Source organism: Sorex araneus, chromosome 2 (assembly GCF_027595985.1).
Source record: "Sorex araneus isolate mSorAra2 chromosome 2, mSorAra2.pri, whole genome shotgun sequence".
Classification (NCBI taxonomy): Eukaryota; Metazoa; Chordata; class Mammalia; order Eulipotyphla; family Soricidae; genus Sorex; species Sorex araneus.
This window is the reverse complement of record NC_073303.1, coordinates 25,048,088-25,061,144: the sequence shown is the minus strand read 5'-3', so window position 1 is coordinate 25,061,144 and position 13,057 is coordinate 25,048,088. Positions and strand designations below refer to the sequence as shown.

General features: G+C 46.2%; 1 protein-coding gene across 1 annotated transcript in view; it reads left to right on the top strand.

The window, feature by feature from the left end:
* BRPF3 (bromodomain and PHD finger containing 3) overlaps positions 1-13,057 on the top strand; it is a 36,903-nt gene that overhangs the window by 9,597 nt on the left and 14,249 nt on the right. The window contains exons 4-9 of the mRNA XM_055126807.1: positions 2,884-3,015; positions 3,779-3,907; positions 4,174-4,486; positions 5,256-5,558; positions 7,938-8,444; positions 11,147-11,240. Coding sequence (XP_054982782.1) covers positions 2,884-3,015; positions 3,779-3,907; positions 4,174-4,486; positions 5,256-5,558; positions 7,938-8,444; positions 11,147-11,240 — 1,478 coding nt within the window. The remainder of the gene's footprint in view (positions 1-2,883; positions 3,016-3,778; positions 3,908-4,173; positions 4,487-5,255; positions 5,559-7,937; positions 8,445-11,146; positions 11,241-13,057) is intronic.

Here is a 13,057-nt window from a genome sequence, read left to right as displayed (position 1 = left end):
AAGAACCAGACAGACCAGGCCAGTGGAGAGGAGTGGAGAGTGGTACTTGGGCTGCACCTCCCTGAGCCATCCTGGGAGCCTTTGTGTATAACTATTGGTATCAAATAGAGCTCACACTAAGTAGCCTATCTCAGGAAAGAATTCACCCTGTAATGATCTTCAGATCAGCTGGTAGCCCTTTTGGGGTGGGAGAGGCAAAACTTTGGGCAAGTTTGAGGGGAGAATGGAGAACAAGTCCAACTTTCTATTTATAAGGAAAAATCCTCTAGCTGTGCTCCCAAGTAAGGGTCAGGGCAGCCATGTTGTATGATTGAGGGGAGAAAATGCACTTCACTCACTACTTTGCCATCTACCAAAATGTATTTCATGGTAAGTACACATATGTACTCTGTAAATTTGAATGCATAGTCTGACCAATTGTGGTGGCCTTCAGCCATTAGCAATTGGAGTTGCCACATGTTAGTGTTTTCTAAGATAGTGGAAGCCTCCTAAGAGTCTTTTAAAAAACTTGAGTTCTTACCATGATGAGCCCAGTGGTTTGGATGATGCTGAACATATTCTTTTGGCTGCCTTAGTAAATAATTTCCTAAATTATAACAAAATTGTCAATCTTCATTTTCTCACAGATCTGTTTCTGCTTAAGCCTGTTTGTTGTCAGTATGCAGATCTTAGGTACTAAGCCTGTTTGTTGTCAGTATGCAGATCCTACATTGTTTTCCTGTATACAGTAGAACTTTGCATGATCTTCCCGTAATTTTTTTTAATGACTTTACTGTATTGAGCCCTATGAATTATTAGAATGGCAATAAAAGGAGACTTCAGGGCTCTCTACCTTTGTCTAAGAGTCAGAGAGAACCTAGACCCTCCATGAAATACAAAAATAATAATAATAATAAAAAACAATAAAAGCTTGAGTTCTTTCTGCCTCTTCACTTGTTCCACTTCTTCTCCCTTTAAACATTCCCATGCTGCTGCTCTAGAGATGAGGCAAACCTTTATGTCACCATGGTGCCCTCTGTCTGCATTTTGTCTGATTTCACTTTGGCTTTTGTAACTTGAGTCCTGAACTGCAGGTCTATATCCAGTCCACCTTGAAATGGTTCATCCGCTCCCCGACATGTCCCTCGGAACATCAGTCACCTCATCCCTGTGCTGCAAGTCTTCAGAGTCTCACATTTATTACTTTGGGGCTATATTTGACACTACAAATAACCATTTCTGAGAGCCTCGAAGTGACACCGCTTCCTATTTTGTCCACTCTGCTGACTGTAACCTATGCTGATCCTACCACTTTGACTTCTTAGTGGGAACATTTGCAGGGCAGAGTGCCCGTTGCTGAAGTGCTGTTCCCTCTTGTAGCTTTAAAGAATGGTGTAGCAGAAGCTCCAGGTTTCTCGTCTTCTTCATTCCTTTGCTTTTGGGCAGAGGGACTGTGGGTGTCCATGATAATTATAATTATTTTTAATATTGCAGGTTTATTTATTTATTTCAATTTATTGTAAAATAAATTGATGATCTTCCTGTGTGAATCAAGTATAGCACACCTTGGAATTACTTCTTTTTTATTTTTATTTGCGCCAGGCACTGAGCCCAGGCACTCACGCATGCAAAGCAGGCACTCCACTGCTGAGCCATATCCACAGCCCTTGGAGTTGTTTTTGACTCTTCCTCCATAATGAGCCACAGTTAATCGGCCGCTAAGCTATTTGGGGGATTTATCAGTGTATGGCCCTTTGTCTCCATTCTACAGCTATCTTGCTCACCCATCCATGCCTCATTAATTTCAGCAATAGCTTTCTAAGTAGTCTCCAACCTCTAATTCTCTCTTTTCTCTGTTACCGGCTTTGTCTTACTCACATGCCATTTTCCATCCTGTGACTTTTTCAGAGTATATTCCCCATTTCCAAGCAGTGTCCAAGTTCTTTTGCTTGGCATTGGAGACATTACCAGATAATCCCTGAGCATTCCTTGGCTATGGTTCTCCAGCTCCTCTGCTCTGGCCAGCCTATGTTTTTTACTGAGCAAAGAGTCACTGATTCTGCCTATGTTCTTGTGCCCTCTAGTCCCTTTGGTTTCAAAGACCACCTTCTTTCCTGTACTTCACATGAAACTCCAGTAAGATTGCTTTCCCCAGGAAGACTTCCTTGACCTAACAGTAACCCACTCATATTCTCTGTAATTTTTATCCTTTCAACATCTTATATGATCTGTGTTTGTTGTCCTTATGCTGTTGTGTCTTATTTATTAACTATTCGGCTTTTTAAAAAAAGATCACACCCATGTGCTCAGGGCTTACTCCTGACTTTCACCCAACTATGGTAAGGGGGCAGTGCCTGGGGATCATATGTGGTGCCAGGAGTCAAAACAGGGTTGATGATGTGCCTTACCCCCTGTTTTATCTCTCCAGCTCCACACTTGGCCTTTTCTTCCCCCAGCTAAGCTGTAACTTTTTCATGGGCAGGCATCATGGTGGTAGTGGTGATGTTGTTTCAAACTATTTTTGTGGAAGTTAGTACAGGATTATTGTAAGAACTTCACTTTGTTTTCTAGCCAAATTGAAGCCTAGGGTGAAATTCTTTCTACCCATGAAGTGTATATTCTTTTCAGCCTTGAGGTGCATAGCTGTTCTCTTGTGTCCCTCGGAGCAGGGGGAAGCAATCCAAATTCTCACTCCAGCACTGGTTATTATAAAGGCTGGGACGCACTGGAGGAGGAAGGCATGGGGTGGTGGATGGCAGCTGCAGGGCTCTTGGGGATGTGACTCAAGGAAGGGGCCCGGGCCCCTTACCTGCTAAGGTCTTGTGAAGCTTGATTAGGGAGAGGACTTTGGGCAAGAAGGAGGCTCTCACTCAGTTCCTTCTTCCTTTTCATTTCCTCCTGCAGCGAGAGCAGGATGAGAAGACAAGTGCAGTGAAGGAAGAGCTAAAATACTGGCAGAAGCTGCGGCATGACTTGGAACGGGCAAGGCTGCTGATTGAACTGATTCGGAAGAGAGAGAAACTCAAGCGGGAGCAGGTAAGGAGGTGTCTTAGCCAGCACAGTCTCTTTCTTCTTGAAGTGTCAGTGTAGCACTCTCAAGTCAGTATAGAGACTTGAGAGCCCCTGCCAGGGCATAGCTTTCTTCCCTTCCTGGCCAGTACAGTGGACTCCAGGGCTGCATTGATTGTAGTTCTGCTGTCTTCTTTTGGGGTTCAGCTTCTGGTTGCATTAAACATAAGCTCAATATTCTGTGTCTGGGCCAATCTCTAGAATCTCTGATTAAAGAAATCTCAGGGAATGCTGGCCTTGAGTATATTGAAAAGCTCGGTCCATTCTGCAAAGCTGGCCTGGAAGCTCCTCAGGAATCTCACGTGACCCTTAAACACTTAGAATCTTGAATCATTTAAATTTTCTTAGCTCTGTATATGAAGATATTAGTCTCTGAACATGAGTAATAGAGGTAGCACTGCATAGGAGTTAGGAGTATGAGCTGCATCTTAGACTATCTGAGTTGAAGACTACCTGGGTTGAAATTCTTGCTCAATTGAAAAATGAAGGTAGAGGCTAGAGAGATAGTACAGCAGGGAGGGCACTTGCCTTGCATACGGCCAACCTGGGCTTGATCCCAACATATGTGTGTGTGTGTGTGTGTGTGTGTGTGTGTGTGTGTGTGTGTGTGTGTGTGTGTGTGTAGAGAGAGAGAGAGAGAGAGAGGAGAGAGGGAGAAGAGAGAGAAAGAAAGAATGAGAATGTGTTGGGGGTCAGGGGTGTCCTGAAGTCTTCCACTAATTCCTCATAGGTTAAGGTCCAGCAAGCTGCTATGGAGTTGGAATTGATGCCTTTCAATGTTTTGCTGAGGACAACACTAGACTTGCTGCAGGAGAAGGATCCTGCACACATCTTTGCTGAACCTGTCAACCTGAGTGAGGTAAGTCCCTTCTTCCCCTGACTTCCTGAATCATGAGCCCCTTTTGAACAGAAATAGGGTCTGGGCTGACCAGCAGAGGCTTTTGTCATAGGATGTATAAAACCTGGGGGAGTTTGACAAGACACGCCAGGATGGGCCAGGGCCCTGTGGCCCTGAGTTAGCCTGTCACGCCAAACCAGAACACAGGGAGGCAAGAGTACTGGTGCGGGGTGTGCCTGTTTGTCTAGTAAATGGTTGTTGTAATTGTACAGGTTTTATATGTTTAGGTTCCAGATTACCTGGAATTCATATCCAAGCCAATGGATTTTTCTACTATGAGGCGGAAGCTGGAGTCCCACCTGTATCGCACCTTGGAGGAGTTTGAGGAGGACTTTAACCTTATAGTTACCAACTGCATGAAGTATAATGCTAAAGACACAATTTTCCACCGAGCAGCTGTCCGCCTGCGGGACCTGGGAGGGGCCATCCTGCGGCACGCCCGGCGGCAGGCAGAAAACATTGGCTATGATCTCGAGAGGGGCACCCACTTACCTGAGTCACCCAAATCGGAGGACTTTTATCGCTTCTCCTGGGAAGATGGTGAGATGCCTGGATGGGAGGGGAGGAGAGGAACCAAGAGGACACGCAGGGACCGAGCCCTGAGAGCCAGGGATCAGAATGGGTGTTGGGACTATAGAATAGATTTCTGGACTAAGGCTGGGGGTAAGCACAGGCTGGTATCTGTCTGCTGATGGCTAGAATAGCTTGAAGGGTTGAAGTTTAATTCACTTAGTAATCCTTGGGTCATAGGAATGGGGAATAAAGTACTAGCTTTGCTGTCTGTTTGAAAAGCCAAAGCCCCACTGAGGTCTTCTGCACCTCCTCTTTGTGGCACTGGGAGAATGGGGGTATATGCGGAGTAGGGTAGTGGAGGGTGGGGTGAGGGTTAGTGCCATGCTGGTATAGTCTGGCACATAGAAGAGTGCAGATAGAGGACCAGATAAACAATAAACACAGTCTCTCTGAACCCTTAGCTCTGCCTACCCCTGCTTCTCAATGGCAGCAGTCAGTCACTTAGGCTGGTGAATTGCCAACTGCCTTGTGCCTGCTCCGCGGAGCCTGTAATTGTGACTGTGAACTGCTTCCTTCAGCTGTTTCCTGGGTTCTGGCCTAGTCCCTGCCACTGCCCTCCAGTTCAGTGGTGAGACTAGGGTTAAGGCTTCACTGGTGCTGCTGGAAGCCAATGACCCAGGCATTCTGAGAGCATATTTTTTGCATTCGAAGGATTTGGCCAGGATTTTGGCCCCTTCCTCTTGCCCTGGGCTGGGCAATTCCTTCAGCCCCTTCTGTCCTCCCTTCTCCCTGGCAGTGGACAACATCCTCATCCCAGAGAACCGGGCCCATTTGTCCCCAGAAGCGCAGCTGAAGGAGCTGCTGGAGAAACTGGACCTGGTAAGTGCCATGCGGTCCAGTGGGGCCCGGACCCGACGTGTCCGTTTGCTGCGCCGGGAGATCAATGCTCTTCGGCAGAAGCTGGCACAGCCTCCATCATCCCAGCCATCATCACTGAACAAGACTGTGTCCAATGGGGAGCTGCCAGAAGGGTCCCAGGAGGATGCATCTGTGCTGGAGCAGGCCCCACAGGAGGAGCCAGAAGATGATGGGGACAGAGGTGAGAGCCAGTCAGAGGCAGGCAGAGTTCTGGGCCAGGATAAGGGTAAGAGGGTTAATTAAGCTGTAATCCCACAGTGGGAACATCCTACCCTATTTAAGTTTGCTCCATGGGCAAGCTAAAGCCCTTGTATGGTCATGTCTCCATGTGTACCTAATGAGGATAATACAAAATATTTAACTGTCAATATATCGAGACCAGAAGTCACCAGGTAGGTATTGGCTGCTGTATTGGAGTAAGCACCTAGGGACCATATTTATGGCTATTTAATTGTTGGACTATTGACAAGCATAGGGAGTTTCACATGCTGGGCCCCAGCAACTATTTACTAACCAGTAAAGAGATTTTACACTGGGGCCAGAGCAATAGTACAGCCGGTCGGGCATTTGCCTTGCATACAGCCAACCAGAGTTCAATCCCTGGCACCCTGTATGTTCCCCCAAGCCTGCTAGGAGTAATTCCTGAGTGCAGAGTCAGGAGTAACCCCTGAGCACTGCCAGGTGTGGCCCTAAAACAAAATGAAAGAAAGAAATTTTACACTATTTTGCATTTGATGTTGGCCATATTGCATACACAAGTTAAATGTTAGCTTATTCTGTCATGCAGAGAAAAGTCTTTCTGGCCAATATCAGGTGCAAAATAGTGTAAAATTAGGTTATGCAAAAACAGGTTAGATTATGATGTGGGGCATTAAGATGGACTGGGCTCTTGATCTGCTTTGTGGCTTTGAATCCAGCTGGCTGATTCCCATCTCAAGCAGGTAGGTCAGATTGCGAAAGATAATGGGAAGTGATTCTCATGCCCAGTGGCTCTTAAAAGTGGAGCCACTTTCCATCCTTCCCCATTTCATTAGGTACAGAATTGTCACTCATAACTGCCCATGGATCTTAGATTACTGCTGGAGAGGGCCTGTCATCCATAAAAACATGAAATTTGGAGATTGTTTCCAGAGTTTTGGGGACCAAGACCATTTTGGCCTCTTTGATTTTTATTTTAGTTTGGCAGAGAAAGGGAACAGGGTTAAGAGGTTGTACTCGACATTAGAGGTATTAGGATCAGCTGCGATCTTCCTGATGCCTTATATGTCAGTCAGTCTGTCAACTTGTTCCCTCTCTGGGCTATGGTAGTGGTCATGCCCAATAGACTGGCTTTAGTAACTTTAGAGTGTTTCAAAACAAAATTTCTAGGTATCACCTCCCAAATTCAGTCTAGAGGAAATCTGGCCTTTGCCTTAGGAGTCTCAATATTTTAAAGTTTCAAGGTAGCAGGTGAACAGTTATTGTTTGGGATGTGTTAGGAACCACTAATTACAATTACTTGATCTTATTTTTAAAATTTTTTTCTCCTTGATCTCATTTTCTCACATCTGTAAACCTGTTCTTTTTACTTAATCTACTTTCTTCACTTGAATGATAAGAAGCAAAATATATTAAAAAATGGAAAAACACTGGGTCTTTCTTTGACTTGAGAGGCATAAAAACACACTAATAGTCTAGTGAGAATCTGTAGACCCAATCTGTGAAGCACAGATTTACCTAATAATTACTGAGGTGGGTGACTTTTGACTTCTTGGGTATAGAGCAGTGGTTGTTAACCATTACTTCAGACTTATCTAGTAAGCCTTTCAAAAAACACACATGATCTTTAGGGATTTCTTACATTTGATCTGAGATGAAACCGTTGGAATTAGGTCATTGAATAGAAGCATGAAATGTGGAAGGGTTGAGGCTTGGGAGAGGAGGGGCCCCCATCTGTGCTTAGATCAGTCCTGTTAATTCTGCATCTATTAGCAGGGCCTGATGGTCAGGTTCTTGGGTCCAGTGACTCAGTGCTGTTCGGGCCTGGTGGTGCTTGAGGACCATCAGGGCTGTATTTAGCAGTGCTGGGAATCAAACTTGGGCCCTTATGCATTCAGACTTGCATTTCAGTTCTCAGAGCTGTCTCCCTAGCTCTCAGAGTTAGAATTTTTTTTTTTTCCTTTTTGGGTCACACCCGGCGATGCACAGGAATTACTCCTGGCACTGCACTCAGGAGTCACCCCTGGCGGTGCTCGGGGGACCATATGGAATGCTGGGAATTGAACCCGGATCAGTCTCGTGCAAGGCAAATGCCCTACCCGCTGTGCTATTGCTCTAGCTCCATCAGAGTTTGGATTTTTAAGACACTTTTTGTTGATTCTCATACATAGTCAGGATGCAAAACTACTAGTGTAGATAAAATTAAGTCCTATATTTTTTTTGCCTGAGACCTGAGACTAGGGTGTATGTAAACCATTATAATTGCCCCTGGTTTTGGTTCTTCATTAGTAGTGTCCTTATCTGGCTTGTAGGGAGAGACTTTTTCTAAAATGTTCAAGCAGATTCTCCTTTTCTCTAACAGATGACTCCAAACTACCTCCCCCACCAACCCTCGAACCCACTGGGCCTGCACCTTCCTTATCTGAACAAGAATCCCCTCCGGATCCCCCCACTCTGAAACCCATCAATGATAGCAAACCTCCATGTCGATTTCTAAAGCCCAAAAAGGTGGAAGAAGATGAACTCTCAGAAAAATCACCCCTGCAATTAGGGAGTGAGCCCTTGCAACGTCTCTTTAATGACAATGGCATCAATAGACTATCTCTCATGGCCCCTGATACTCCCTCTGGTGTCCCATTAAGTGGTGTGGGGCGCCGCACATCAGTCCTCTTCAAGAAGGCCAAGAATGGAGTTAAACTACAGAGGAGTCCAGACAGAGCCTTGGAGAATGGCGAGGACCACAGTGAGGTGGGCTCACCTGCCTCTCCCACCAGCATCGAGGATGAACGTCACTCCCGGAAGCGGCCAAGGAGCAGGAGCTGTAGTGAGAGTGAAGGGGAGAGGTCCCCCAAGCAGGAAGAAGAGACAGGTGATCCTGCCTGTGACTTCTTTTTCTACTTCTCATCTGCTTTCCTGCTTTGCTTACCAGCCAGCGTCTTCCCCCCCTGCCAGCCACTACCCTATATGGCCTCCCTAGGGCAGCCATCGTTGCATTAAGATTTCCAAAGATCACTAATGAGTCAGATCAGATATGGGTTCTCTTTGATCTGAGAGGGATAAAAAGCTATATATGAAGCTATATATGATAAATGATTACTTGCCTTCATTTTAATTCATCTAATATATGTCATCTGATATATATAATAATATATATTATTCTGGGTTGGGGGCGATGGGAAAGTCCGTGAATCTTTTAGGGGGAGCTAGGCTAAACACAAATGAATAAAATGTTGTTGGTAGGAGAAACTATGAATAGTGTCCAACAAAGAAAGGGTGAAGGCATGTAGTGGTGGCAGTAGAGACAGTACCAAGGGATGCCACCTGAGGAAGTGACATTCAAGTAACTATCTGAAGGAATTAAAGTATTCTGTTATTTGGGCATTTGTGGGCAAGAACTTTATTAAAGGACAGACTAAATACTAGTCAGGCTCTAGCTCCCATAGGTGGAAGAACAGTGGCTGGGAACAGTGAGGGGACAGTGTAAGTTGGGGTGGTGGGCTAGATGTGGCCCCTGAGCTAGGTCATGGGGGCTCCATCTCTAGAAGTCCTTATGATAGGTCCAGCACCAGCTGGTCATTGGTGCATATTGAAGTAAGTCATGCTCAGTTCCATCTAGAGAAGAGCTCACAGTTCAGTGAGGAGACTAAAAGGCCTCCTGAGGTGTTGTCAGTCTTTGGCATGTGGGTATGTCAGGTGACAGCAGTGTTGTGGGTTTAAGGATTTGGGAAGGCTGTAGGAGGAGATGATCCCTTGCTGGCCTTGGGGAATGAGAAAAGAATAGAGAAGGAGGGGAGTAGGCGATGGGCCCAGGCAGGTAGGAATGAGGAAGACAGAGGGATAATTTAGAGAGGGGCTTGGCAGAGCATTACGGAATCAAGGGTAGATGGGTGAGATGGGCTGGGATGTGCAAGGCCTCCACTTTATTATAATAATTTAATCTTGGTATGGAAGGCTGGCTTTCCCAAAAGACTGGCATGCCCCTCTGGGAATGAGCTGTTGACTTTTGCTTCTGATTTCCTTCAGTGTAGTGACTTTTGTTTGTGTGGCTGGCATATGCTTTTCTCTGCTTTTCTGTCTTGCCTAACTCTTTGCAGCAGTACCTCCCTTTCCTGTCTGGCCCAAACTTTCCTCTTTCAGGTGATTAAGTGGATAAATAGAATCCATTACTTGAGGCCTGAGTTAGGGAGACCCCAACTTCAGATTCCATCCTCCACCAACTGTGCCCTCATGGGCACCAATTAACTTAACATATTTCCAGTATAAAGCTAGTTGTACCTACCTTGCTAGACTCTAAGATATGGAAAGAACTTACAATTGTTGGTGACAGTTGTTGGTGACATCCTCTCAGTTATATCTGGTGTCACCAAAACAGTACTAAAAACACTGCACTAAGAATGGAAAATCCTGCTGCTAGAAAATCCTGCTGCTAGGACCTCAGGCACATTCTATCTGACAGGGCCCACTCACTGGGAAAACTTCCAGAATCTGTTCCTCCCCACCAGCCTAGCTGTTGATCTTTTGCAGGTGAGACACCTGCAGTACAGCAGAGCCAGGTCAAGATCAGTTCTTTTGTCTCAGACACCTGCCCTTACTGGTATGACTTGCCTCCGGGTCTGTGGCTCAGGGGTCTGTGTTTTGGACTATTGAGCCCTTCTTTGCTTAGCACTCAGACTTGTAGGCTGGATTGTAATTAGGAATTGGAGCTGTTGAGAGGAGAGTTGAAGCCTTCCACAGCACCTGAGAAACATGAATCCAGGATGACCAGATTTTCTGTAATGTTCCTTGCTGTCGACAGACCTTTTCTTATCCATATTTAAAGGTGTCCTTCATGAGTAAGGCGATCCTAGCTTTACTTTACGAAGTCCGAGTAAGGAGGAAAGGGGATCTTTAGCTCAGAGTTAGTCCCTTCTGGAACTCTGGGAATTCTGATTCTCCGTCCCAAGGAAGTGTGGATGGCTTTAGTTGGTTAAACAGTCCTTCCCGCATTCTCCACTGACTAGCTCTACTAGATATCTCAGGGTGTGGTTGACAAAGTCCTTATCCTGTCCCAGCCTTCCCTGACAGTATCTCCAAAGAATGGTGCAGGCTGCTGCCAGCCGTGTGACAGATAGGGTGTGTGACTGTTTATCTCAAGAGCCAAGGTGGGTGGCCTCCCCAGAGGCACAGGAGACTCCCTGATAATTGAGGATTGAAATTAGAAACAAATCCGGGGGAATTGTGAGCCAGCTGGGGCGGGGAAGTCATAATGTTTCCCTTTGAAGTTAATTGACAGTAAGTGGCGCGAACTGTGCCCTGGTGTTGTTTTTAAAGTGAAACCAGAAGGATTGGGAAGCAGGATGCAGTGTCTGCTCATTTCCCGCGCTGACAGTATTCCCTCAAACCTTTATTAGTTTCTCTTTACCATCCAAGGTCCGATTTCCAGAAGGGAGAAGCAGCTGCCCTCCCCAGTCTTCCTCAGGGAGCTCTCTCGAGGTGGGGCAGCTGCCTCAGGCTGCAGCTGATGTTGGGGGCTGGGGGTGGAGGGTGGGGAAGAGGGTCAGCGCTCAGGCTCACTGTGTGTGTCCTTGGCAGGTGTGACTAACGGCTTTGGAAAACATGCCGAGAGTGGGTCTGACTCAGAATGTAGTTTGGGTCTCAGTGGTGGACTGGCATTTGAAGCTTGCAGGTAAGAACATTTGTCCCCAAAGCTTTGTTAGCCACTCTAGAGACCACTCTTCTTTATTCTCAGTTCAGGTACAGGTTGAACCTCTGCTTTCTTCCCTTGTTTATTCCCCCCACCACCACCCCATTCCTGGCTATTTCCTGTAATTGGTGACTCCTAAGAAAATGTGTAACTCCTGATTCTCAGACTGGGTCTTATTGAAGGGGACGAGCCCTGGTACGGCTTTTTTGTTTGGTTGTTTTGTTTTTGTTTTTTGGGGCCACAACCGGCAATGCTCAGGGGTTATTCCTGATTCTGCACTCAGGAACTATTCCTGGCAGTGCTCGGGGACCATATGGGATGCAAGGCAAGCGCCCTACCCCCAGCCTCCCTTGAGCCTGGATGTTTTACAGGATTTCTGTAGCAGAATTTGACTCCAAAGGGTGGTGACAGCTGAATATTGCTCAGTGTGGTTAGCAAGTGAGCCAGCCACCTCAACCCCTCCTGCCCGCCCTAGCCCACTTATGTAACCCAGCTAACTACAAACATGGCTTCACCCTTCGCATTTTTGGGGACATCATAACAATAGTCTTCTTTGAAGTTTGGTTGGGGATAAGATCTGAGCACTGCCGGGTGTTGCCCCAGTTGTTCCCAGCACTGTCTGGCTTGAGCTTGCACAGCAAGGCTAACTATTGCCGGGAGTGGTCCCAGAGTCCCTAAGCACTTCTGAGGACTCCTGCCCCAAGTGAGACATTGACCATGAATTATGAAGTTATTAGTGTTTGTTTTTTTTTTTTCTTTTTGGGTCACACCCGGCGATGCTCAGGACTTACTCCTGGCTCTGCACTCAGGAATTATTCCTGGCAGTGCTCGGGGGACCATATGGGATGCTGGGAATCGAACCCAGGTCGGCCGCGTGCAAGGCAAATGCCCTTCCTGCTGTGCTGTCGCTTCAGCCCCTTATTAGTGATTTTTTAAAAAAAATCAATTTATGGGACTGGAGTGATAGCACAGTGGGTAGGGCGTTTGCCTTGCATGCGGCCGACCCGGGTTCAAATCCCAGCATCCCGTATGGTTCCCTGAGCACCACCAGGGGTGATTCCTGAGTGCATGAGCCAGGAGTGACCCCTGTGCATTGCTGGGTGTGACCCAAAAAGCAAAAAAAAAAAATTTACAAGTAATATTATTTTTGTTGTTTGGTGTGTGTGTGTGTGTGTGTGTGTGTGTGTGTGCGCGCGCGCGTGCGTGCGCTATACCCAGCAGTGCTCAGGGATCACTCCTGACAGGGTGCCTGGGAATCAAATCCAGGTTGCCCGTGTGTACGGCAAGTGCCCTACCCTCTGTATCTTTCTCCAGTCCCATAATATTTCTTATGTAACTGCCATTTATTGTCTACTAGGTATGTGCTCTACCATGTACTTTCTATATATTAATCCATAAACTCTTCATAATCCTTCAAGAGGTTAAGTTACTAGCTTAGTGTCACAGAACAAGTTAATGAGTAGAAGAGTTAGGTCCTGAACCCAGGTAATCTAGCTTAGAGTGTATCTTTTAACAGCTTAGTGGTGGCTGCCTTGCTGTGTTTTTGAAGCTATTTCTCCCAATCCATGTTAATTTTTTCCTGATAAAATTCCTACTACCTTCCATTCGTGTTTATCTTCAGACAGCTTTGCCTAAGACCAGTGACATTCATGTAGAGTGAGTATGAACTGCTAAGTGTAAACTGGGTGCCAGTGTTATTTCCCCCCAATAGGTCCTAATTTTGAAGAGCAAGATAAAAGCTCCCATCCTGCTAGTTACTGAAGGAATATGACTCACTGGGCTCTGATTGTACAGGCTTT